Source organism: Mus caroli, chromosome 9, assembly GCF_900094665.2.
Source record: "Mus caroli chromosome 9, CAROLI_EIJ_v1.1, whole genome shotgun sequence".
Classification (NCBI taxonomy): Eukaryota; Metazoa; Chordata; class Mammalia; order Rodentia; family Muridae; genus Mus; species Mus caroli.
Genome location: NC_034578.1, coordinates 21,437,215 through 21,459,585, shown reverse-complemented (window position 1 = coordinate 21,459,585; position 22,371 = coordinate 21,437,215). Strand labels below are relative to the sequence as shown.

The 22,371-nt window shown below is 43.5% G+C and overlaps 1 protein-coding gene and 1 pseudogene across 1 annotated transcript in view; one reads left to right on the top strand and one right to left on the bottom strand.

Annotated features, from left to right (window-relative positions):
- Positions 1-22,371, bottom strand: part of Eepd1 (endonuclease/exonuclease/phosphatase family domain containing 1) — a 116,517-nt gene that overhangs the window by 36,467 nt on the left and 57,679 nt on the right. The window contains exon 3 of the mRNA XM_021172058.1: positions 13,759-13,810. Within this exon, the coding sequence (XP_021027717.1) occupies positions 13,759-13,810 (52 nt within the window). The remainder of the gene's footprint in view (positions 1-13,758; positions 13,811-22,371) is intronic.
- LOC115031999 lies at positions 22,159-22,365 on the top strand (annotated as a pseudogene).

Sequence of the window (22,371 nt, the reverse complement as noted above, 5' to 3'; positions counted from 1 at the left end):
AAAAAGAAAAAGAAAAAGAAAAAGAAAAAGAAAAAGAAAAAGAAAAAGGAAAAGGAAAAGGAAAAGGAAAAGAAAAAGAAAAAGAAAAAGAAAAAGAAAACGGAAAAGGAAAAGAAAAGGAAAAGGAAAAAGAAAAAGAAAAAGAAAAGAAAAAAAGAAAAAGAAAGAAAAGAAAGGAAAAGAAAATGTGACTTTAAAAAATTACTAAAAATTAGACATGATGAAAGGACAATATATTATAAAAGGTTCAAGGGATTGGAATGATGTGATCATTGTAAGCCTAATAACAGAACCCCAAATACTTGACCCAAAGACTGACAGAATTAAAGGAATAGGTAATTCACCAACAATAGTTAAATGGATGGTTTGAGTAGACAGGTGATTGACAAGAACGTAACATAATTCAGAAACATGAATCAACAAAGCCTACAGTCACTCCAAACATCTAGTAATGCACACTTTCTACTTGGCACACAGGAGCGATTCGGACAAACCATACACGGGGCTAGGAACCATGGATCAACAAATTTACAAAGATAAAAGTCAAAGAAAACACGTCCCCTGACTACAACAAGGTGGAATGAAATAAGAACTCGGTAAGAAAAATAAGTTCGGAGAATTTATAGATGTGTGGAAATTAGACAATTCACTTAGACCTACCACAAGATTAAACAGGGAATCATAAGGGAGTGTAAAGACCTTGGCACGGATAAACTGGAAAGGCAATGTGCTAAAGCGGAAGGAACTGTCTACAGCCATATTAGAGATCAGTTTACAGTCAGGGGCCTTTTTATACCATCAGAGAAGAATGAGTTCCAATGAAGAATCTAAGCCTCCAAGAAAAATAAGCTAAATCAAAAGAGGGAGAAGAAAGCAGTAACATCAGAAGACAGAAAACAACAGAGAAAATTGGGAGTCCCAAACTCATGCAAAATGTTCTTACTCCCCAGGCATCTGCTGGGAAGCTGGCTGCCCACAGACTAGCTGCCCACAGAGTAGAGAGCTAGAATAAGTCACAGGGAAATCGACCTTACTTGGTGCTCATTCCCGCCTCTCTTGTAGCTCCTGCAGTGTCTGCCTATTTTAGCTGCCCTTTGGGACCTCACAATACTTGAGTGTATCTTACCCAGTTTATATTGTTAGCTGAGGAAAGGTTATTCTGATATAAGGTACACAACCATGATCATAAGTGGAGACTACAAATAGCAGAGACGGGGTAGACATCTCAGGGTGGGCAAGGCAGCAACAAAAAAAGTTGTGGCCAGTTCATGACCTAGGAATGCCACAAAGTCCTGAGTCATCCTGACAGGCCAGCAAAACTCTTTCAGGTTGGTGGGGGAAAAAGTCTTAGTGAAACACAGAGGACTGACTTCTCTAGGCCAAAGGAAAGCTAGCTCTCCTGTGCACATTTAGACTTCAACAATATCCATTGGGCCAAAGCTCCTCTGATCTTGAGGCAGGACTGAACTGGCCTCTGTTGCTATTTTTTTTAATAGACACAGCTGTGAGCTCTGCATACATCAGTGACCCATATGTATACAATCTCTGTTCATTTCCTCTGTAAGTCTAGGGTTAACTAGAAGACTAATATGAACAATGGAACATTAGGAGTATTCGGGAAACCCAATTAACCATCAGAGGAGTAGCCACAAAATACAATCAGAAAAGCAGAAGATGGCCACCATGAAACTCCTGCTCAGCTGACCGGCCACACTTGCTCCAAGGGCGACTTATGTTCTTTTCTTGCCAATTCATACTTCTATAACTTCAAACATTTTTCAAAGATAGATCCAGTGACATATGACTCCTCCCACCCCATCAAGTCACTGCAGGACTAGGCGCATCCTCTCCCACTGAGACCAGTCAAGGCAGCCCAGTTAGGGGAACTGAATCCATAGACAGGCATCAGATTTAGGGACAGCCCCCTGCTGTTGTTGGGGGACCAGCATGAAGACAAGGTTCAGTAGAAAAGGGAGAGCATCTTAAACAAATTGGTGCTGGTCTAACTGGATGGCTACATATAGAAGAATGCAAATAGATCCATATCTATTACCCTGCACAAAACTCAAGTCCAAGTGGATCCAAGACCTGAACATAAAACCAGATACACTAAATCTAATAGAACAGGAGGAAGTTAGCCTCGAATAGATCGTATTTTGTAAACACACTCTCTCTCACCTGCTGATTGGTTTAATAAAAGACTGGCAGCAAAGGACGAGAGAATAGGCAGGACTTCCGGCAGAGATAGGGAAAGAATCAAATGTGGAAGATTTGCCTGCCAGATGCAGAGGAAGAAGCAGGGCAGGAGTGAAGGAGAGGTAACCAATGAGCCACGTGCTAGAACATAGATTAATATATATGGGATAATTTAAGTTATGAGCTAGGTGGGAACAAGCCTAAGTTATAGGACCTAAACCTAAAATTAATAAATATAAGTCTTTATATCTATATTCACAGCTGTGACAGGCATAGAAAGACCATACAGTTATACCCTCAAAATTAAAAGATATTTCAAGCCTAAATCAATGTATTTTCAATATCAAAATATATGTGAACAAAAATTAATTACATTCAAACACTTTAACATAATAATTTAACAATAATCTTTAATAATAAAAAGTAAAATTTTTATTTGAGAGAGAGAGAGTATTGTATCCACTTACACACTTATGGAAGTCAGAGAACAACTTCCAGGAATCAATTCGCTCTTTCTACTAGAGAGCACCAGGAACTGATCTATCTCTGGTCATCAGGCTTGGCAGGGAGCACCCTTACTCTCTGGCCCCAAAGAGAAATCCTCAATAGTTAAAAGTGCTTAGAAAGAAGTTATCTACGGTAATGTATTAGATTGACATGTTTATTAGACAAGGGCCACACTCCTAAGTCCCAAAGAATGCTGAAGGAGATGAAGCCTGGCTATGTGACTAAGACTTTTATCTGAGTAAGTACCAACCAAGAGAAACAGGGCAGAGGCAAAGAAGACAGCAGGTCAAGTCTCAGCCCACTTCAGGTTTCAGGAGACCTAAATATGTCTGATGTGGCTAAGAATGGGGGCATGGATACTCTAGAAGCCAGATATCCCCTTAAAGTCCCCACTGTGTGAGTGTCTATAAGTCACAGGAAGACCTGAAGGAATGATGTTTTGGGACCAGCAGGATACAGTACACAAAATCTGACCAGATCTAACCACAGAATCTTTCTCCTTGACCTAAGCACTGTGCTCCATGGCCTTTGGCAAATTCATCCCACGATTAAAACCACAAAGAAGAAATGACTGGACATACCTAGAGGGAAGAAATGAATCCTACCTACACCAGTAGTAAGACCTTGAGGTGCCCCATAGGCTCCTGAAATAAGGGAATGCAACCATGTGTAAAAGGTTCATACATGAATTTTTCTGAGATAAGTGTATGTAGTTCCCATGTGACTCTTTGTTGTTGTTGTTGTTGTTCTTGTTTTTTGAGACAGGGTTTCTCTGTATAGCCCTGGCTGTCCCGGAACTCACTCCGTAGACCAGGCTGTCCTCGAACTCAGAAATCCGCCTGCCTCTGCCTCCCAAGTGCTAGGATTAAAGGCATGTGCCACCACTGTCTGGCATCCCATGTGATTCTTAAAAGATACTACTTATCTAGAAGATGAGTCAGCAAACAGCAAATAAAGAGAGCCAACTCATAGATAACCTGAGGTCTGCCAGATAGACTATCTGCATTTACAACCACTGGACTCTGTCCTTGTGGCATGAGAGCAGCCACAGGCAGGAAGTGAAATGGTGGGTATCCCTATATTCCAATGGTACCTCACAAAGAAGAGCCATGGGCCAGATTTAAGCCACCAATTGGCAACAAGCTGCTGTGTTCTACCAGGACCCACTGTGTACAGGATGCCAGGCTGTTTAGAAGGGCTGTTCCATCTCTATACCACCCCACCCTGCAGAGACCATGGAGCTCCCACCTTATTGTTCCTTCCTCCTCCCCACCCCCCTGCCACGGCAGCTGCCAAAGAGGTCTTAAGATGTTTAATCCAGGAATATTACCTCAATGATAAAGGAAAATAAGAACCTTCCTAAATTACATGTTTCCCATATTTCCTGGATACAATAAAAGCACTAGGTTATGGCCGCCTTCCTGACAACCTGCTTTTTCTGATTTGTTTTGAGTTTTTTTTCTTTTCTCATTACACTATTGTAATTAAATAACTGTGTAACAGGTAATGGTGGTCCCCTTGCCTGTTACAGAGTGAACTTCCTGAGGTAAGGAAAGAAAAATGTCTTGTTCACAGATGCAAACACCCACTAGCACAATGTCTAACAGGAGATGGGGCTCAGTAAACATCAGCTTAAGGAACAAAAAATATATTTACACATAGTTCTTATCAAAGCAGTGGGAGTAAAGTTTCCTTTCTGATAAAAAGCGTATCACATTCCTACCAGTCTAAACGTTTCCCCATTTATGGTAGTCAAATACCCATGACTGAAGCAGTCCTTTCTAAAAGCTAGCCATTCTCTATGATAATGACCTGCCTTCCATTTGTGCGCCATTGCAAAGCATGTAGCAATGTGTTTTTATCTATCTTCATGGCCTGTTCCATTAGGAGACATTCCCAGGAACAGGCCCTAGCCAAAGGGTTGGGGCATCTCTGAGGCTAATGAAGTCCATTATGTGTTTGAAGGTCAGCCTCCTGTCTCCTGCCCTCCACAGATATGACCAGCATGCTGCTTCTAGCAACTTCAACTTTACATACTATGGTTTTTTGCTAATATGACCAATTTAAAATAACCTCTCACTTGTATATGCTTACCTTTGATAACTAATAAAGCTAAAGAGATTTTAAAAGCTCCACATGGGGAAACAATAGGACAGTGTGAGCCCCTGAGTATATACATAGTATCTTGTGGGGATGTCAAAACATCAGGAGAAATCAGATATTTACTCCCATTCTTTTGCTGCTACTGGGGATTAAAGCTAGACCTTATGCTTGCTATAGGCAAGCAGCTTACCCTGGAGTTACAAACCCAGTACCACCTCCTTTAAAGATACTATGGAGCCTAGCCTACAATTCACCAAGATACTCCAGTACCCAGCCATAAGGTTTGTAGGTAGACCCCAGGGAGCAGTCTGGAAAGTGGAGCTGCCTCCCTCAGAGTCGGACTGCACTCAGGAGACTGTAACCTCCAATGGGAGCCCCATTTCTGCTGTCTTTTTAGTGTGGGCATCTTCCTGCCAGGCAAAGCGTGGCAGTGAGATTAATTATGACCACACACAGCTCTGCTCAACACAGCGAGAAAAAAAACAACCTTCGTAGACTGTGACTACCAACCTTGCAACATGGCCTTCACATTAAGCTCCAACTAATGAGGAAATAAGTGAAAGAGGAAAGATAACACAGAAGATCCGAAGGATCTCACACTGATGTTTTTAAAGGATATGTTTTCCAGAAAGTATTTTAGCCCAAATGCAGGGCGTGTCTACTCTATGTGCTTTATTATTCTATACATTCTTTACAGTTCTGTGACCATCTGGATATGGAAGCCAAGACACTAGGTGGAAATGTCCTTTGCCTGACTAACAAGCCAGTTATGGCCCGGGAGAGAAGGGTACCTCAATAACCTTGGCCTCGGTGTACTTTCTTAAAAATGTGTAGGGTTGGTTTACGTAGTTTGAGAAGTCTCCCTCAGTTGAAACATTGTGGTTCTACACAGACCATTCAAGGGTAAAGTTTTATAACTTTACCATCTTTGGTATAAAGTACAATTCAAAAACAGAGCAGCCACTGCACTCACAAAAGCTAAATTAACTGCAAATCCAGATCACAACAGAAGCCACTATCTATGTGCATTTCAGTGAATTTGAAACACGACTCCCAATTACTGTCAGGAGCCAAGCTAACATCCTGGGCTTAGTCACCCGCATCTATATAAAAACCATTTGTCTCCTCTTCCTTCTGAAAATCTCTGGGGAACAATGCTCTTCTAATTCCAATGCTGCTTAGCACGAGGTTCTGGCTGGAAGAGTGACTACTGTATTAAGTTGAATTTTCCGAACCCCAGGCTTCCTGGTAAAACGAATATACACTTGTCACACATAGAAAACACCAAAGCAGGGCTTAGAGATCATGTGTTCCACCTACCAGAAAACCAGACAAAGAGTGGCATTTCAAAGTCAGTATTTTAAGATTTCATGGCGGCAACAGCGGCAGGGAGGAGGACCGGTCATCTTACTGTCCAGGTTTGGCAAATGGAGGCAGGGGAAGGTTATGGCTTTCCCTTTAACATGTTCTGATGGCAGTGGTAAAGCTCACCTTAAGCTTCTCAAGAGAGGAAGAGACAGCACGGCTGATAAGGATGATGAATGTGACAATGATAGAACAGCAGCTCACTGACAGCGTAGGGTAGACACTGGCACACTGGCATTTACTAATATATGATCTCTTTTGCTGCATACGTTATTCCCTTTAGATCTCACAAAATTCTGATGACGTAGTTACAATTGTAACCCTGCATGCTGGGGTTGGGGGATAGGAGACACTAAGATTATGGGTAACCTGCTCAGTAGGCCTCTCACTGATAATAATAAGCAAGCTGGACTCAACCTGTCTATGCCCTTGAAGCTCAGCACTAAAAAAACTGAGTGTGATGTCATAGCAGATCAGCTGACCTGAGATTGATGAATGAGGGACAGCCTAGGGTACAGAACAGGCAACAATTGTGAGTTGGGTGGCCTGGAAGGCTAAGCTCACAGGTGGGCATTGATCACAGTAGGGTCAGCTCATGGCTGCCCTCTGTTTTGGCAGGGTGAAGGTGATCTCCAGCCAGAATGGCTGGCCACAGTACTGTCTGCAGCCTTGCAGGAAGCTGTTGGAAAGGACCACTAGGGGGAAGAAAAATAGATCTTTCTAAATCAAGCTGTAACTATTTTTATTTCCTTTCATGTAATGCCACATTTAAACTCATTAGATCAGTCTGTTTTTAAATCCTAGGAAACCAGTCTTAGTGACTTGAGTTCAGGAAAACAGAAGATCTTACCTACTCGAAAAGCAAAGAACACAGATGGGCAACTGGTAAGCATGGTTCTCACTGTGCTTGGGAGCTAAGCATTGTGTGGCATGAAACACGTGCTCGCGCGCACACACACATGCATGCACACATAAATATTGTTTCAGAAAAATGTCACAGGCCTTAATACTTACACATATCAGATACCCTGACCGTGGTTCTAATAATATTCTTTTAATAAGAAATCCATGGAGACAAGTCTAACTTTGGGTTAGCAGAGAAGACTTAGTAAGTTATTAATGGCTTAGAGGATATATTAAGCTCAGAAAAAATATTGACAGAAAAGTTCTTTATGTGTATCTCCCACAATTTTTCACTTATTTATTTATTTATTGTTCCATAATGCTTTCTCTGAACTTTTTTTTAACCTTACAAGTCTTTTGAGTATTATTTTTTTGTATTGAAAAGAGATTCTTCTCGCATATAATTCATCCTGACCATAGTTTCTCCACCCTCCACTCCTCCCAATTCTCCCCTACACCTCTTCTGTCCCCCAGATCCAGCCTCCCAGAGATGACAGCCAAAAACAACAAAACAAGATACAATAAGACAAGGCAGAAAGCCTTCATGTCGAGGCTGAACAAGGCAACCCAATAGGAGGAAAAGAGTCCCAAGAACAGGCAAAAGAGTCAGAGACACATCACTCACTCCCCTGTTAGGAGTCTCACAGAAATACCAAGCCAAAAGCCATAATGGATGTGGATATTAGCTGTTAAGGAATAATAGTCAATCCACAGACTATTAGAGATAGTCCACAGAGATGTTAGGTAAGAGGAAGTCTCTAGAGGATCGCATAGATCTCCCCAGTAATAGGAAACAGAATAGAATTTGCAAGTGAACTGGGGGCAGATCGTGATGGTAGTGGGAGGGATAATGTAGGGAAGGGGTGGAAGGAAAGAGTGTGGGAAGAGACAGCTGGAATTGGGGAGAATTTGGGGGTATAGTATGAAAAGTCAGTGCAGTAGATACTTCATGAGATCAATGAGGGTAATCTTAGTGAGGATTCCTAGTAATGGAGGCTATGGCCATCTTTTATAGCCAGGGGTGGGACTGAGTTGTATTCTGTTGAGTTGTTGGCTGAGGTGGTCCCATAGAGATCCCTAAACAACCCAGGCTGATGCTAGGACAGAGGGTTGCTCTCAAAAGAATGACAGTGGAGGCTGCATCCATCCAGCTCACTGAACATAGAGAGATTGAGCTGATGCCTTCAAGGATCCTTCACTACTACATTCTAGTCTCTGTCACAAAAAGGTACTCACACACTATGGAAAGAGAAACCTGGACACTAACCCAGCCACAAAACCCTACAATCTTTCCTGCCTGCAAGATGTGTTGAGGCAATGGTGGTGCAGAACTCGTGGAAGTGGCCAACCAGATATCTTGTACAACTTGAGGTTCATGCCAGGAGAGGGATCCCATGCCCTATACTGTCTGCATGGTCAGGAACTAGAGACTGGATAGCTCAGAGACCTAGGATAGGTGCCTTGTCCAGTCACTGTCAGAGTCTTCCTCTGGCAGCAGACAGGAGCAGATAGAGACCCACAGCCAGACATTACGAGGATGAAGAGTCTAAACTGGAGGTCCCTATCAGGTTTCCTCTCCTCAGAGATCTAGGAACTCTGCCAAAGAGTGTGAGGAGAGACTATAGGAGTCACAGGGGTCAAGGACACCAGGAGAACATGGCACACTGAATCAACTAAGTAGGTCTCCTATGGGCTCACAGAGACTTAAATAGCAAGCACAGGGCCTGCATGAGTCGGCACCAGGCATTCTGCATAAATCTTATGGCAAATATTTTTTTAATAAAAACTGGATAAGAAAACTTAGATTGATAATTTTATGGCTTGTTACTTATTTTTAAAATAACTGGCAAAGTGCTGTGTCTAATCCAGAAACTGGGCCTTCTGTAATATTTGTGAAAAATAAATAAAAAAGAAAAACTCAGAACCACAGTTTCTCCCCAATCTGCAGCCCTAACTTGAGGCTGTGGCATAGGCCTGAAATCCCAGCACTGAGTAGGCAGAGGCAGAAGGATCACTGCACATCCAAGTACAGTGTATACAGTAGTTCCAGGTCAGCTAATGCTACACATGACTCCAGAAAGCCAAACCAAACACAGGGGGGAAGAGGCTTTAAAAAGTCAAAATAGGAAGCTTGGAAGTTTATCCATTGATGTCACCACTGTTCACAATTCCTCTATCAGAATGCCAATTCTGATGTTGAATAGGACAGATAATTCACAAGAGCCTCAAACCTAGTAAGGAGCACTGAGGAAAGTGGAGAAAATAGAATGCAGGGTAAAAGAAAAAACGGCCCCCAACAACAGTGTGGCCAGGGTTCAGCTCTGATGAGCATAGCTATCGGGTGTACATAGGAGGCAGCATGGAGAACAAGATCAGAAGTAAGGAAGGGGACTCAGGCCTCCAGGATGATGTTCTGCCAGCCTCCAAATCACAGGGAGCCACAGTGTGGCTGAAAGATGCCCCAGCTCTTGGTTCTCTACATAACAGGAAAACCTCAGCTAAAATACTAAGACTATGCTAACAGTGGCTGACTGTAAAGGAGAGGACATTGGAAATCTCCTTTTCTAAGACCTCCAGACCCTGCCAACCTTTCATGTTGTGTTTTGTGCAACTCAAACCTTTACTATTCAGATCTATTGCCAGTCCCTGTGTAAGAGAAAAGGACTTTTAGAATTACAACCACCTTCCAAAATGGAGGTCCGCACAGGCTCCTACTGTTAAGACTGAAGAAGTCGGGCATGGTGGCACACACATTTAATTGAGGCCAGCCTTGTCTACAGAGTTCCAGGATAGCCAGGGCTACACAAACAAACCCTGTCTCGAAAAACAAAACAAAACAAAACAAAAAACAAAAACAAAACCAAAAACAAACAAACAAACAAACAAAAAAACACTGACGACACAGTTTCCAACATGGTAAAGTTTCAGAAATTCTGTGACTATAAACTCCAAAGGCAGGTTTCCATGCCACATCAGCAGGGTGACAGGCGTCTGAAGCTTGCAATCTGCACTTCTGTGACTTCTCTGTTGGCTCTGACTATTACTAGCAGGAAAAGTGAGATATAAATGAGATTTCAAGAGGCTGGGTAAGAGTGCTTGCTTTGCAAGCATGAGGACCTAAGTTCAAACTCCAGCATCCACATAAAAAAGTCAGGTGTGGTGCTTTGAATGAAAATGGCCCCCATAGACTCAGAGGGAAGGGCATTATTAGGGGTGAGGCCTTGTTGGAAGAGTATGTCTTTGGGAGTAGTCTTTGAGGTTTCAGAAACTGAAACCAGGCTCAGTATCACTCTCTTCCTGCTGCTTATGGATCCAGATATTGAAGTCTCAACCCCCTCTCCAGTATTATGTCTGCCTGCATGTGCCATGTATCCCCTTATGACAATAATGGACTAAACCCCTGAACTGGTGAGCCAGGCCCAATTAAATATTTTCCTTTATAAGAGTTGCCATGGTCATAGCATCTATTCACAGCAATAAAACCCTAACTAAGACATCAGGCATGGTTGCTCATATCTGTGACCAAAGCCCTATAGCAAAGACAGGCAAATCCCAGAAGCTCAATGGCTAACTGGCCAGACAAGCAGAAACTGCAAGGCTCTGATTCCATGAGAGCCTCTGTCTCAAAGCATTAAGGCAGATAGCAACAGAGAAAGTCCCCTCCCCAATTCTGCTCTGCCTTCTAAACAAGTATGTGTGCTTGCATACTCGTGCGGATGCCACACCCAAAGAGAAATCTACAACTAGAACATACACCTCCCAAAGGAGCTTCACTGGACATAGAAGCACAATTTGTGCAATCGAATGGGTTTCTGACTATCACAGGCTACTCAATAATCACTGCGGGGATGGTAAACAACCCTCTCCTGAACAGTTCTTGGAGACTTTAATGCGCACTAGTCAGTCACCTGGGTTCTCTGCAGTGAGTGGCTCTGACTCAGTGGGTCTGAGCTAAAGGTCAAAGTTCTGCATTCCTAATGAGCTTCCAGAGCTAGTGGCCCAGTGACAATGCTGAATGGCAAAGCTGGGTTTACCACACACTTTTCTCAGTGGCTTTCTAGCCTGACCACAAAGGAAAAATATGATCCATGAGGCTCTTCAAGGAACATATCTTACATATCAACAAATCACTGAACCAATCTTACTACAAAAACAAAACAACAATTAAAAAAAAAAAAAAGTACCAATCTAGACAATATGTCAAGATTCACTCAACATATAAAAACTGGATACCAAGTGCATAACCACTGGGCTGTTTCTGAGCAGTTCTAAGAATGTTTACTACTTGCCTAACAGGCAGAAACCCCCACACTTGCGGAATGAATGAGGATGAGGAGACAACTGCACAGAAGAGAGAAGAGGAACTGCAAGACCTTGGCTCCCTCCCCATCAGTCCCTGCATATACTTCGATGGCCCTATCTGTCAAGATGGGATGATGCAAGCCCACCATCAGGCTTACAGGAAGGGAAGACGGATGATGGGAGGAAGAGGAGGCCAGCTGGAGGTGGATGGGGACAAGGGAATAGATATAGAGAAGCTAACTTCTGGAGATCACTGAGACCCAGATGTCCTACTGAACACCTTTCCCTAGACAGCCCACTTAACTCTCTTCTAAAGCTTTGTGAATGAAGGATTATGACTTTCATTTTTCAGCTGCAAACCTGAGGCACAGAGAATAAGTAACCCAAGATAATTCAAGGAGGAAGGAGAAGGCAAGTTTTGGAGCAGAGCCATGGAAGCTTGGTTCTCAGGGTGGCACAATGGCTCACTGGCTGGCAGCCAGCCACTGCAAGCCCAATACTACCTCTCTGATCCATTTTGCAAGCTCTGGTGCCCTGAATTGGTCTGGCTATGTGGCCTCTCTAAATTGGACAGTAACCACTTCAAAGACATAACTGGTATTTTTGCTGCCTGTATTTTTATTATACTGATGCACTGGATGTGGAAGTGCCATGTATGCGAAGATTTTTTTTTCTAACTTTTTCAAAATCAGGAAGTAAAACACACAGGTTTAGTGAATACTACTACAAAGGAAATGGGGGAGAGCCTTTTAAAGCTTCAAAGACATACAAAGAAACCTCATATACCTGCCTACACAGCAAAATCAATGGTTTGTATTTTGTCTCATCTATATCCCTCCTCCTCCTCCTCTTCTTTCTCTCTCTCTCATCCTCTCTCTCTCTCTCTCTCTCTCCCCCTCTCTCCCTCCCTCCCTCCCTCCGTCTGTCCCTCCCTCTCTCCTTCTCTCTCTCCTTCCCTCCCTTCCTCCTTTCCTCCCCCTTCCCCCTTCCTCTCTTCTCTCCCTTTCCCTTTCCTCTCACCCCTCTCCTTCTTTCTCTCCACTGTCTTTGGAATCTTTTCAGAATGAGTGATTAGATTCTTTCCTGTGTTCCTTCCTGTGATTCCTACAGACCAGGCCATTCTCTTACATGATCACAAAAAAGCCATCAGCTTCTGGAAAAGTTATGGCTACTTTAGTACCATTATCTAATCTGCCATCCACCCTCAAGGCTGTCATTTGTCCCACTGATAGCTTTTATAGTCATCATAGCATGTTTTAATAGCTGGATGTGTATGAAGAATTTACATGAATAATTAAGCCTTGATATGAGCAGAGTGCTTTCATATCTAGAGAGCCATTTGGCTACATTAACTCATTTGCCTCACATCTTGCCATTCTAAGGTCCAATGGAACCGGTGTCCTTGTCTCACCCCTCATGGAAAAGAGGCTGAATGGAGTTTCAAAGCTCAGGCCACTCCCTACCCTTCACAGCACTGCCTGATACCGACTTTAAAGACTTCCTTCGTTATAATACCAAGACACTCAGCACTGGTCCAAACATTTTATGTTCCTTAAAAAAAGTACCATTGGATGTTTATCTCTCTAACAACTTACATTTATGTCAACCTATAGATTATAATCAATGTCTGCAACTACATGTGAAGGAAGAGTCCTGAGCTAGCTGAGGGGAATGTACTGCAGGAGTACAATAGCTCCCACAATGGCACTTAGGGCCTGGCCTCCTCAGTACTGGCGTAGCCTGCATTACTAAACCCATTCCTCTTTAAACCCAGAACCAGAATCCACAAGTAAAAGATTGTCAGTTCCAGTTGACTTGAACATGGCAAAATGCACCAGATGTCTCCCAAAGCACAAGGGTGGAGGTGATTTCCCTGTCTTCGGCAACAGCCTAATATATTATAATATACAACAATAGCTAAACCACTAAAAGAACACTGCCACAGTCACATCTTTTAAAGAAGTTCACATCTTCACTCTTCCACTGAGTCCATTTGCCTTGGGCTGGTGACCAAGTATAGCTGGACCTCAGTCCCTTCATCTCTATACTCAGACGATTGAATGTGAAACCAAGAGGAGACAGCAAGCTTGAAGCCTGGCATACAGGAGGCCTCTTGCTCCAGCAGCTTAGAAGCGCAGGAATCCTTCTACAGAGGGTGGCCTGGCTTGTGATCAGCAAGCCTCGGCTTTCCCAGAGCCTGGAAGGAACAGAGCATGCTTGGGTCTGCAAGGGCAAATGCAGTGTGAGTACTCGGAGCTTGGATTGAAAGTCTGCAGGGCTCACTGCAGGAGAATAGGAAGGAGCAGACTGCTTCTGCAGTAAGGGCTGCCTCTGGTCAGGGAGCAGAATTCTTCTGTGTAGCAGGAAAAACAAAATATTTACCTTTTCCAGGGCCTCTTTGTCAAGCAGCTCTTGCACAGCTAGAAGTTTGATGCTGTAAAAAATAAAATAAAGGCATACTTAAAACGAGTCATTTCATGTCAGCAAGCATCATCACATGGGTCGAAAAAGAAGAATGCAAAATCTCAGCCCATGTCACCTCCTACCGGAAGGTGACTTTGTTTGATGTAAACTGACTGTCGCAAATATATTTAAAATGGTTCTAAAGTCTAAAAGTAGCTTTACCACAAGATTCGGCACTACTATTTTCAGTAGAAGTTGAAAGTCGGGACTTGAAAAGGAATTTGCACATCGTGTTCACGATAGTCCTCATAACCCAAAGATGGAAACAACCCAAATGTGCACCAGCAGATAAATGGACAAACACAAAGTGGTGTGTGTGTGTGTGTGTGTGTGTGTGTGCATGTGTGTGTACATGTGCATTTCTGTGTCTATGTCTGTGTGTCAGTATGCATGCATGTGTGAGTGTGTATATGTGTCTGTGTATCTGTGTATGTCTATGTGTGTATGTATGTATGTACATGTGTGCATGTGTTTTTGTGTGTGTGTCTATCTGTGCATGTCTGTGCATATGTACACATCTGAGTGTCTGTGTGTGTCTGGGTCTGTGTATGTGCATGTGTGTCTATGTGTTTGTGTGTCTATGTCTGTGTGTCAATGTCTAAGTGTGTGTCTGTGTGTCGGAATGCGTGCATGTGTGCATGTATATATGTGTGTGTCTGTATGTATGTGCATGTGTGTGTGTGCAAGTGTGTATCTGTGTCTGTGTGTATGTCTGTGTCTATATGTGTCTCTGTATGTGCACATTGTTGTGTGTGCAGGTATGAATGTGTGTATGCACATATTCATGTGGGTATACATATGTGCATGTATGTATTATCCCTCCTTAAGAGGAAGGATATTCTGTTATATATACAATAGAGATCACAGATGCACCTTGAAATGCTCAGTGAAATAAATCATGACATAAAGATAGACTGGCTAATTTCACTTACATGAGGTAGCAAGAATAGCCAAATTGATAAAGACAGAAAGACGAGTGTTTCTTTCCTGGGTCTGAAGGGGTATGGGGAGTTACTGTTTAACTGGAATGGCTTTTTCTTGTATGAAGGTCCAGTTTGGAGTTAGATGGTGGTGGTGACACATCACTGCAAATGTGCTTACGACAGCAACTGCGTGCTTACCATTGGTTAAAATGGTAACTTTGGTTACACATAGTTTGTTAGCACACAGCGTCCTTACAGTGACTGATCACTGTTTCACGCAAAGACTAAATTCTGAGGAATATAGAAGTCAACAATTACTCATACTTAGTATTAACCTTCACTCACGGTCTTTCTGTAATAATGGTCGAAGTGTAAACATTATATATTGCTCATCAGGCACTGATGGTGCCTCACTGTATGCATGAGAACATGTGCAGAGTTCCAGGCTGCTTAGAAGCCACGATGAAGTTAGAATATAAGGTGAACTGTTCTGAGTGGATAAACAGAGATTCTAAGGGAATCCTGGTTTTACAGACACCACAGAAGGCTTCCTAAAGAGACCAAAATAGCCTTGCCAGGAGAGAATACCCAAAGATGCCAAGACGAGTGGACACTGTTACGGCTTCCAGTTAGGGCCTGGAGCCTTGACTGAACCCAATGACTGAATCCTGTAACCTCTAAGAGAAGCAACGGATGCCTTTGAGGCTATAATAAATCCACTACCATCTCCATCCACGATATGGGTGCTAATAGATCGCCTCAGGGCATCTCTCCACTAGCCCTGACTTCTCTTCCATCCTCCACAGATTTGCTTCAGCTGCTTCTCAGACTTAGTGACTCTTTGGACTATCTCCAAGGAGCTTCTCTGGTCAACCACCGTGGAGGGTTTCTGTTTCCTTCAGGATGCTTACCACTCTTTTTTAAAGTATTATTTGCTGTGGTACTTCCATTTATCTTCTCCAACTACTGAAACACTTTAAGGCTGAGGGAATCACATGTTGTTGCTCATAGTTTCCCTTGCAACGTCTACAGCAGACATGTGTAAAACATTCAAAAAATATCTGCTAACTTCATGGCCCAAGAGGCCCTAGGCCCAAGTTACTTTGAAAATTCATACATTCCAGTCATTCCTCCGTTTCTCCACATGAAAAAGACAATGCCTTAAAGGAAGTACCTGGACAAATTCACCCTGGGCAAAAGCCACTAAACATGGCTGTTAATGAAATACACCCTGAGGTGGCTCGAAGCCATTGGTCCCTCCTCAGCCATTCTGACTGCCAATGCACAAAGCCAAGATTCTAGCCATGTGAGCAACAATTTTATGTGCTAAGTTGGGAGTACCAGTCACAGCTCAAGTTACAAAAGCTTAAATTGCCTCTGAAATAACTACTGGGAAACATTCCCTCTGGAGGGGGGTGTTACATAGCCTCCTGTTCCTGCCTGTTTGTGATCTAGTGTCCAATATCAGATACCAAGTTAGATGTGGAAGCTGGGAAGTCTCTGAATTCTTTTTATCTCCTTCTACAAAGATACCACATTGAACCCATTGAAGAGCACCAAGGGAAATCTCTGGGGGGAAATGAAATGAAAATCACCCCCACCAACGCTCAGCTACTACTCCCCACTCTCTAGAACAGGGGTGACATCCACATGGCTCCTCTCCAGCCATCCCTGCCCTTGCCACTTTTCAAGGAACTTCCCTCCACTGAACCTAAACTAAACTTTAGAATCCTTCTCAACACCCTAGCAAACCATAGCCAATCAACTACAGATGATAGCAAGTTCAAACCCACTCAACATCTGCTCTGAAACAAATAGCAGCCCTAGTGTCATTGAGAAAGGGCAGAAAAAAAGACAGAAATTCTCACATTTAAAACCTAATCTCAAGATGAAAGGGTCTCTGGGATCCAAGAAATGATGGTGATGAGCCCCTCAATCCAGACAGTCTGCACCCCAAAATAGGAGCAAGTTAGGTGGCTGTTCCAGGACTTGATGCATAGGGCCCTTCAGCAAGCTAGGACTCTTCCCCCTGAGACCTTCAGGCTCTGTGTCCTCAGATGTCCCATTATATGCTATCCCACTGCTATTTCTAATGTTGGGTGCTCCTCAAGACTTGGCTATTTTTACCAGTACTAATGATATCCAATCTTCTAACACACCGGGTACACCCTGGGGAGCAATTTCATGCATATCTAGGAGCAGAAAACCTATTTACCAAATCTTCCATCTGATACCATCTAAATTCCTACTCTGGCAGATCATCTGATATGTTGTTTTCAATTCTGCCCCATCTTCTGTCCCTCCTTCCTTCTGCTACTTCACAAATAGCCATGGAATATCTCCAGCTGTAGATACTTGGGGTGGGGGATCCATGTGAACACAATAATGTCCCTGCCCTCAAGGGCTGTAAGGAACAAAAGTGCTGCTTAGTCACACATGCCCGGAGACAGGAGTGGGTGATATTTAGACTCTCCCACGTTCCAGTGTGGATCGGGGTCTCAAGAGCACGTTCTTCGGGAAGCCTGGTACCTAATCAGCATTCTCTGAGAGCTGCAGAGCCCAGGCAGATGAACACGGCCATGAACAGCCCTTCCTTTTCCTGTACCCCACTTAAAGATCGGGAAAGCACAGACATCAGCTACCAGCACTGATTCACTGATGTGGTTCAGAAAGAATCTCAGTGGCCAGGTTAGAGCACAAGCAATCCTTGGAAGCACCTAGAATACACACAGTTAAGTCCTGCCACATAAGGGGGCAATGTGCTGGAGAGCACTGTCTTTTACAAGAGTGACAGCTGCCACAGTGAAGTCTCTAAGAGGACTAGGAGAGGCTGTGCGGAGAGTGCACTCTCCCGTGGTGAAGACAAGTGCCACCACATCAGAGGAAAGCCAAAGGCCAATGGCAGTCTGGGTAGCTCAGAGCCACAAACTCAGCAGACCTCAGTAGCCCCTGAGGACATGGACAAGAACACTCTATAGGTCTTTTTTGTTGTTGTTGTTGTTGGAGAATTCCATACATGATTAGTGTATTTACATCATTTCTACCCTTCCCTCCTCCCCCTCCTTCCAAACCCCCCAATTCTCTTTCAGACTCATGAACTCTTCTTTATTATTGTTACACACACACACACACACACACACACAAACACAGGATGAGTTCACTGAGTGTTGCTCATATGTGTATGTGTTTAGGGCTGACCACTTGGGATTGGAATATCTATGGGGGAGAGTGAGAGACTGAGACTGATTCTCTCTCTCTCTCTCTCTCTCTCTCTCTCTCTCACACACACACACACACACACACACACACACATCAGCCATTAATTTCACATAGCCCTCTATCTAGGGGTGGCATATTGTGAGTCCCCCCAATTGCATGACAGCTGGTGTTAGCATTGTGTTGTTCTTATTTAAGTTTTGCAGAAATTTCAGGGGTGGAGCTTCCTGTCCTACATATCTGAAGCTATCTTGCAGCAGACAAGATTCTCTGAATCTTACACTCCTCCAGCTCCCTCTTCTACAATGCTCCCTAAGACTGCAGTGTAAAGGTTGTATAAGGGTTATAACACACTTAAAGGTAAAACTCCCAACTCTACAGCCAGGCAAACGTTCATGAAGATTATACCTTAGTAAAAGGAAGACTATTAAGAACTACAGTGCATGGTATAGGATAGTATCTGATAAATCCATGAGTGTCACATGACGACATACGTATCATCACATGAACAAAACACTTAATCCTGCCTTACATACAAGGCACTACTGGGAGACACTGAGAAGCAAGGGGAGCCTTTGTCTTAAAGCACTATATCTGATGAACAAACCAGATGATGACATCCACCCGTTGGTGAGCACATGCTATACAGCCCAGTAGAAGGATACCAGACAAAGCTAGGAGGCTCCTTCTGTTGCTGTTTTATTTGAAACAGGGTCTCATTATGTAACCTAGGCTGGCTTGAATTTATGATTCTCCTGCCACAGCCTCCTGAGTATGCACCATCTCAGTGGAGTTTTTTTGAATGAACTATGAGAAATGGTTGGGTATGAGAAACCTCACCTCAGTGCTAAGACTGGGAACTGGAGGGAACATGTCATTCCGGAGGACAATGGAAATGGAGATGGGTGAATTACATCTGACACTTAAGTCTTGAGACCTTTGAATGCAGTATGAGAGAGATAGTAACTGACTGTACTGAACTGAACAAGTTTTGGAATCTAGAATTGGACAATAGGGTAGAGAGATGGTGTCAAAGAAGGGAACTTCCTCAGGAGGCTAAACACAGAGAATAGCCAACAGCAGATGCTCTAAGCCATAACTATTTTTATATTAATTTCTTTTACGTTTATGTGTGTGTGTTAGAGTGTGCCTGTGTGTGACATATGTGTATACAGGAGCCCAAGGAGGTCTGAAGAGGTGTCAGATCCCCTGGAACTAAAGTTACAGGCAGTTACAAGCTTCAGTGTTGATGCTGGGAATCAAACCCAAGTCCTCTGCAAGAGCAATAAGCACCCTTAACTAGTGGGCTATCTCTCCAGGTCCCTAAGCCATAGCCAATAAGAGACATAAAGAAATTCGGTATACAGTGTAGATGAAAATCCCAGCATCTGGGAGGATGGGACAAGTGGAATGCTGTCTCTGGGTTAGCTGGTGTTACACAGTAGGATAATGAGTTCTAAGATGAGAGTGGGCTACAACATGGGAACTAGTCAAAACAACACCAAAACAAACAAAAACAAAAAAACCCAAAAATTTGTTTTGGAGAGCAGGAGGACTTCAAGGAAAGTGGAAAGAAAATATAGAGCCTAAAGCCAAGGCCACACTTTGGAGAACAATGGCTGATACCCAGAGCAAGAGAGACCCCAGGGATAGTGGATACCACAGTTCAGTGGGTCAGAAGTAGATAGGAGGTAAGAAGAGGAAATCTTGATGTTAAAATCTAGGCAAAAGATATGTTCTCTCTTCTCCTCATACAGCCAGCTTTGTGCAAGATTAGAGCTCAGGGCTCTGTATTTGGTTGGCACCCCTGCTTGCTGCCCCCCACTCCCCCCAGGCTGGGGAACCCTGTCTGCTCTCCTTCCCTTAACCCCACCCCTATAGAGAAAACTCAGAGCTAATACATCATCACCACTCACTTCTCCATTTCAGGCAACCCATACAAGAGTGCCTGCCCAGGGGTTCAGCTTTTGACCTTATATGGGCACAACCCCAGCTCTGAGCTAACACATCTCCTCTCACCTAACACCTATAAATCCCCTTTCCTTAGCATGGGTGTACAGTTCCCCTGGCCTTGCTCCTTGGGACCAGTGAACCCACCCAGGAGCAGCATCTAATAAACCTGCCATTATATTCTGCTGGCCCATCTGGCCAATAACTCTGTACATTCTTTTGTGTTTATTTTTAAATTTTTCATTTGTTTTATTTTGTTTTGTTGCTGTTATTGTTTGATTTGCTATTAGGTAGGATTTCACTCTGTAGCCTAGGATATGTTATCCTGTGTAGTCTCATACTTGCTGTGGCAATCACCATGCCTCAGCCTCCCAAGTGCTGGATGGCAAGAGTGAGCCCCATGCTCAGCCCCATCCTTGATTAAATTCTATCAGTTTTGCTCAGAGTATGTGAATACCATTTGTCTAGTACAGCAGAATACAAAGGTTCTAGAGAGTTCCAAAAAGAACCCAGGGCAGTTTTGCATTACAATACAACATTCCCACAATCTCCTTTACAAGGAAAAAGAAGAGTGTGGAGACTCTCCATTTTAGGAGCCCATGCCAAACCCTATGGAGATCCCAGGAAGGCAAACTGTAATCCCAGAACATCTGTCATGTTAACTCCAGAATCCTGGAGGAGCACGAGCCATATCTGTAGCAGAGGGGAGCAGCAGGAAGCCCCTAGCAAGGGCAAGAGAAGGAAGGCAGGGAAGGTGTAACCACAGCCCAACATGGTGGCCACAGGCCAGGACAACTATTCAATGTCCCTTAGGAAGTTGAACAAAATCAAGGCCATGAATGGGGTCAACCCAGCTGCTCAAACATTTCCCCCTCCTCCTTCAGAGTAGACTCCACATGAACAAGGTCATGAAGAAAGCTCCCTGTGGTCTCCAGTTTTCAGAAGAGGTCATGAATGTCACAGGCAGACTGGAAAAAGGGGTGTCAGCCTCTGCCCTGCACTGGCTTCTGAGGGAAGACACAGGAATCCGTTGTCACTGCCAACCAACATGCTGGCATCTCAGCCTTCCCCACTGGAGCTGAGTGCTACTGCTACTGCTCAGTTATGTCAGGTCTGGAACAATCTACATGCAATTCAGCCTGTAGTCACTGCCCTTGAAGAGCCCACAAAACAGTCTGGAAAAGGACAATATTTAAGGACAGTCCCTGGAGTTTCTGTTCCAGTTTCAGGTTTTCAACTGCTTGGTTTCATTACCTTTTCTTAGAAATCGATTCGATCTACTCCTATTTCCAAATGTTAAGCAAAGAACCATACTAGAACAACCTCCTCATCCAAATCTATACTCCCCTTCTTCACTCTTTCATATCTGAAAATATTTTTTTTTCTTTTCATCTTAGGAACTGGGTTTAGGGCTGGCAGCCATATGGCTTAGTGAGGAAAGGTGCCTGCTATGAAGTATGTCCATTTGGGTTTGATCACCAGAACCCATACAAAGGTGGTGGGAAAGATCTGACTCCACAAAGTTGTCCTCTGACACCGCACACATCCGTTGAATACTATAGTTGTATTGCTTTTACCCTTTCTTCTCTCCCCCTTCAACTCCTCCTGTTCCCCCCACTCCCTGTCAAATTCATGACCTCTTCTTTGGTTATTAATGTTACACGAGTATACGCATGTAAAACCTACTGAGATCACTTAGTGCTACTCATATGAACATGAGTCTAGGGCTGGCCGCTTAGAACTAGATATTCTGACTCTGAAGGAAACAGATTCCCCCTTTCTCAGCAGTCACTAACTGCCTGTGGTTCTTCATGTAGGGTGTAGCCTTGAGACTTTCCCCCTATCCAACTTGGCACATTGACTGGTATTCTGTAGGACTTGCTTAGGTAACCACAGTCTCAAGGTTTTGTGGGTGCAGCTTCCTTGACCCATTCAGAAAACATAATCTCACAGCTTGTACACTCTATGTGCCCCCCTTCCTAGATTGTGTGTGTGTGTCTGTGCTTACTATGTTCAAAGGTTACTTGGGTTGACTCTACATCACTAAGCATAATCATGTCTCATGTGACAACACATTAGTTTAGTCAAGGATGGGCCAAATATGCAGTGGTGGTATCATAAGCTTTTATTTTCCGTGCTTTTGGAGCCTTTTTAGCCCAAATGAGAGTATTCAATGATGCCTATACCAAATAATGAAATCACCTTATGACTTGCTTCTCCAAATGTGTCCCTGTTGCTAAGTAATGCATGCCTATAGTTGGTTTGTGGGTTTTGTGTTTCTATATTTCTAAAGCAACACAGTACAGGATGGGCCCTGTACATTTTTCACTTTTTAAAATACAGTATTCAGTGAACAATGGTTGCAAACAGCAGGCTCATTGGTACTACATGCAGCTTGCTGTTTGTATGGGTTGTCCTGGGAACCCTGGAGATTGGCCTTTCC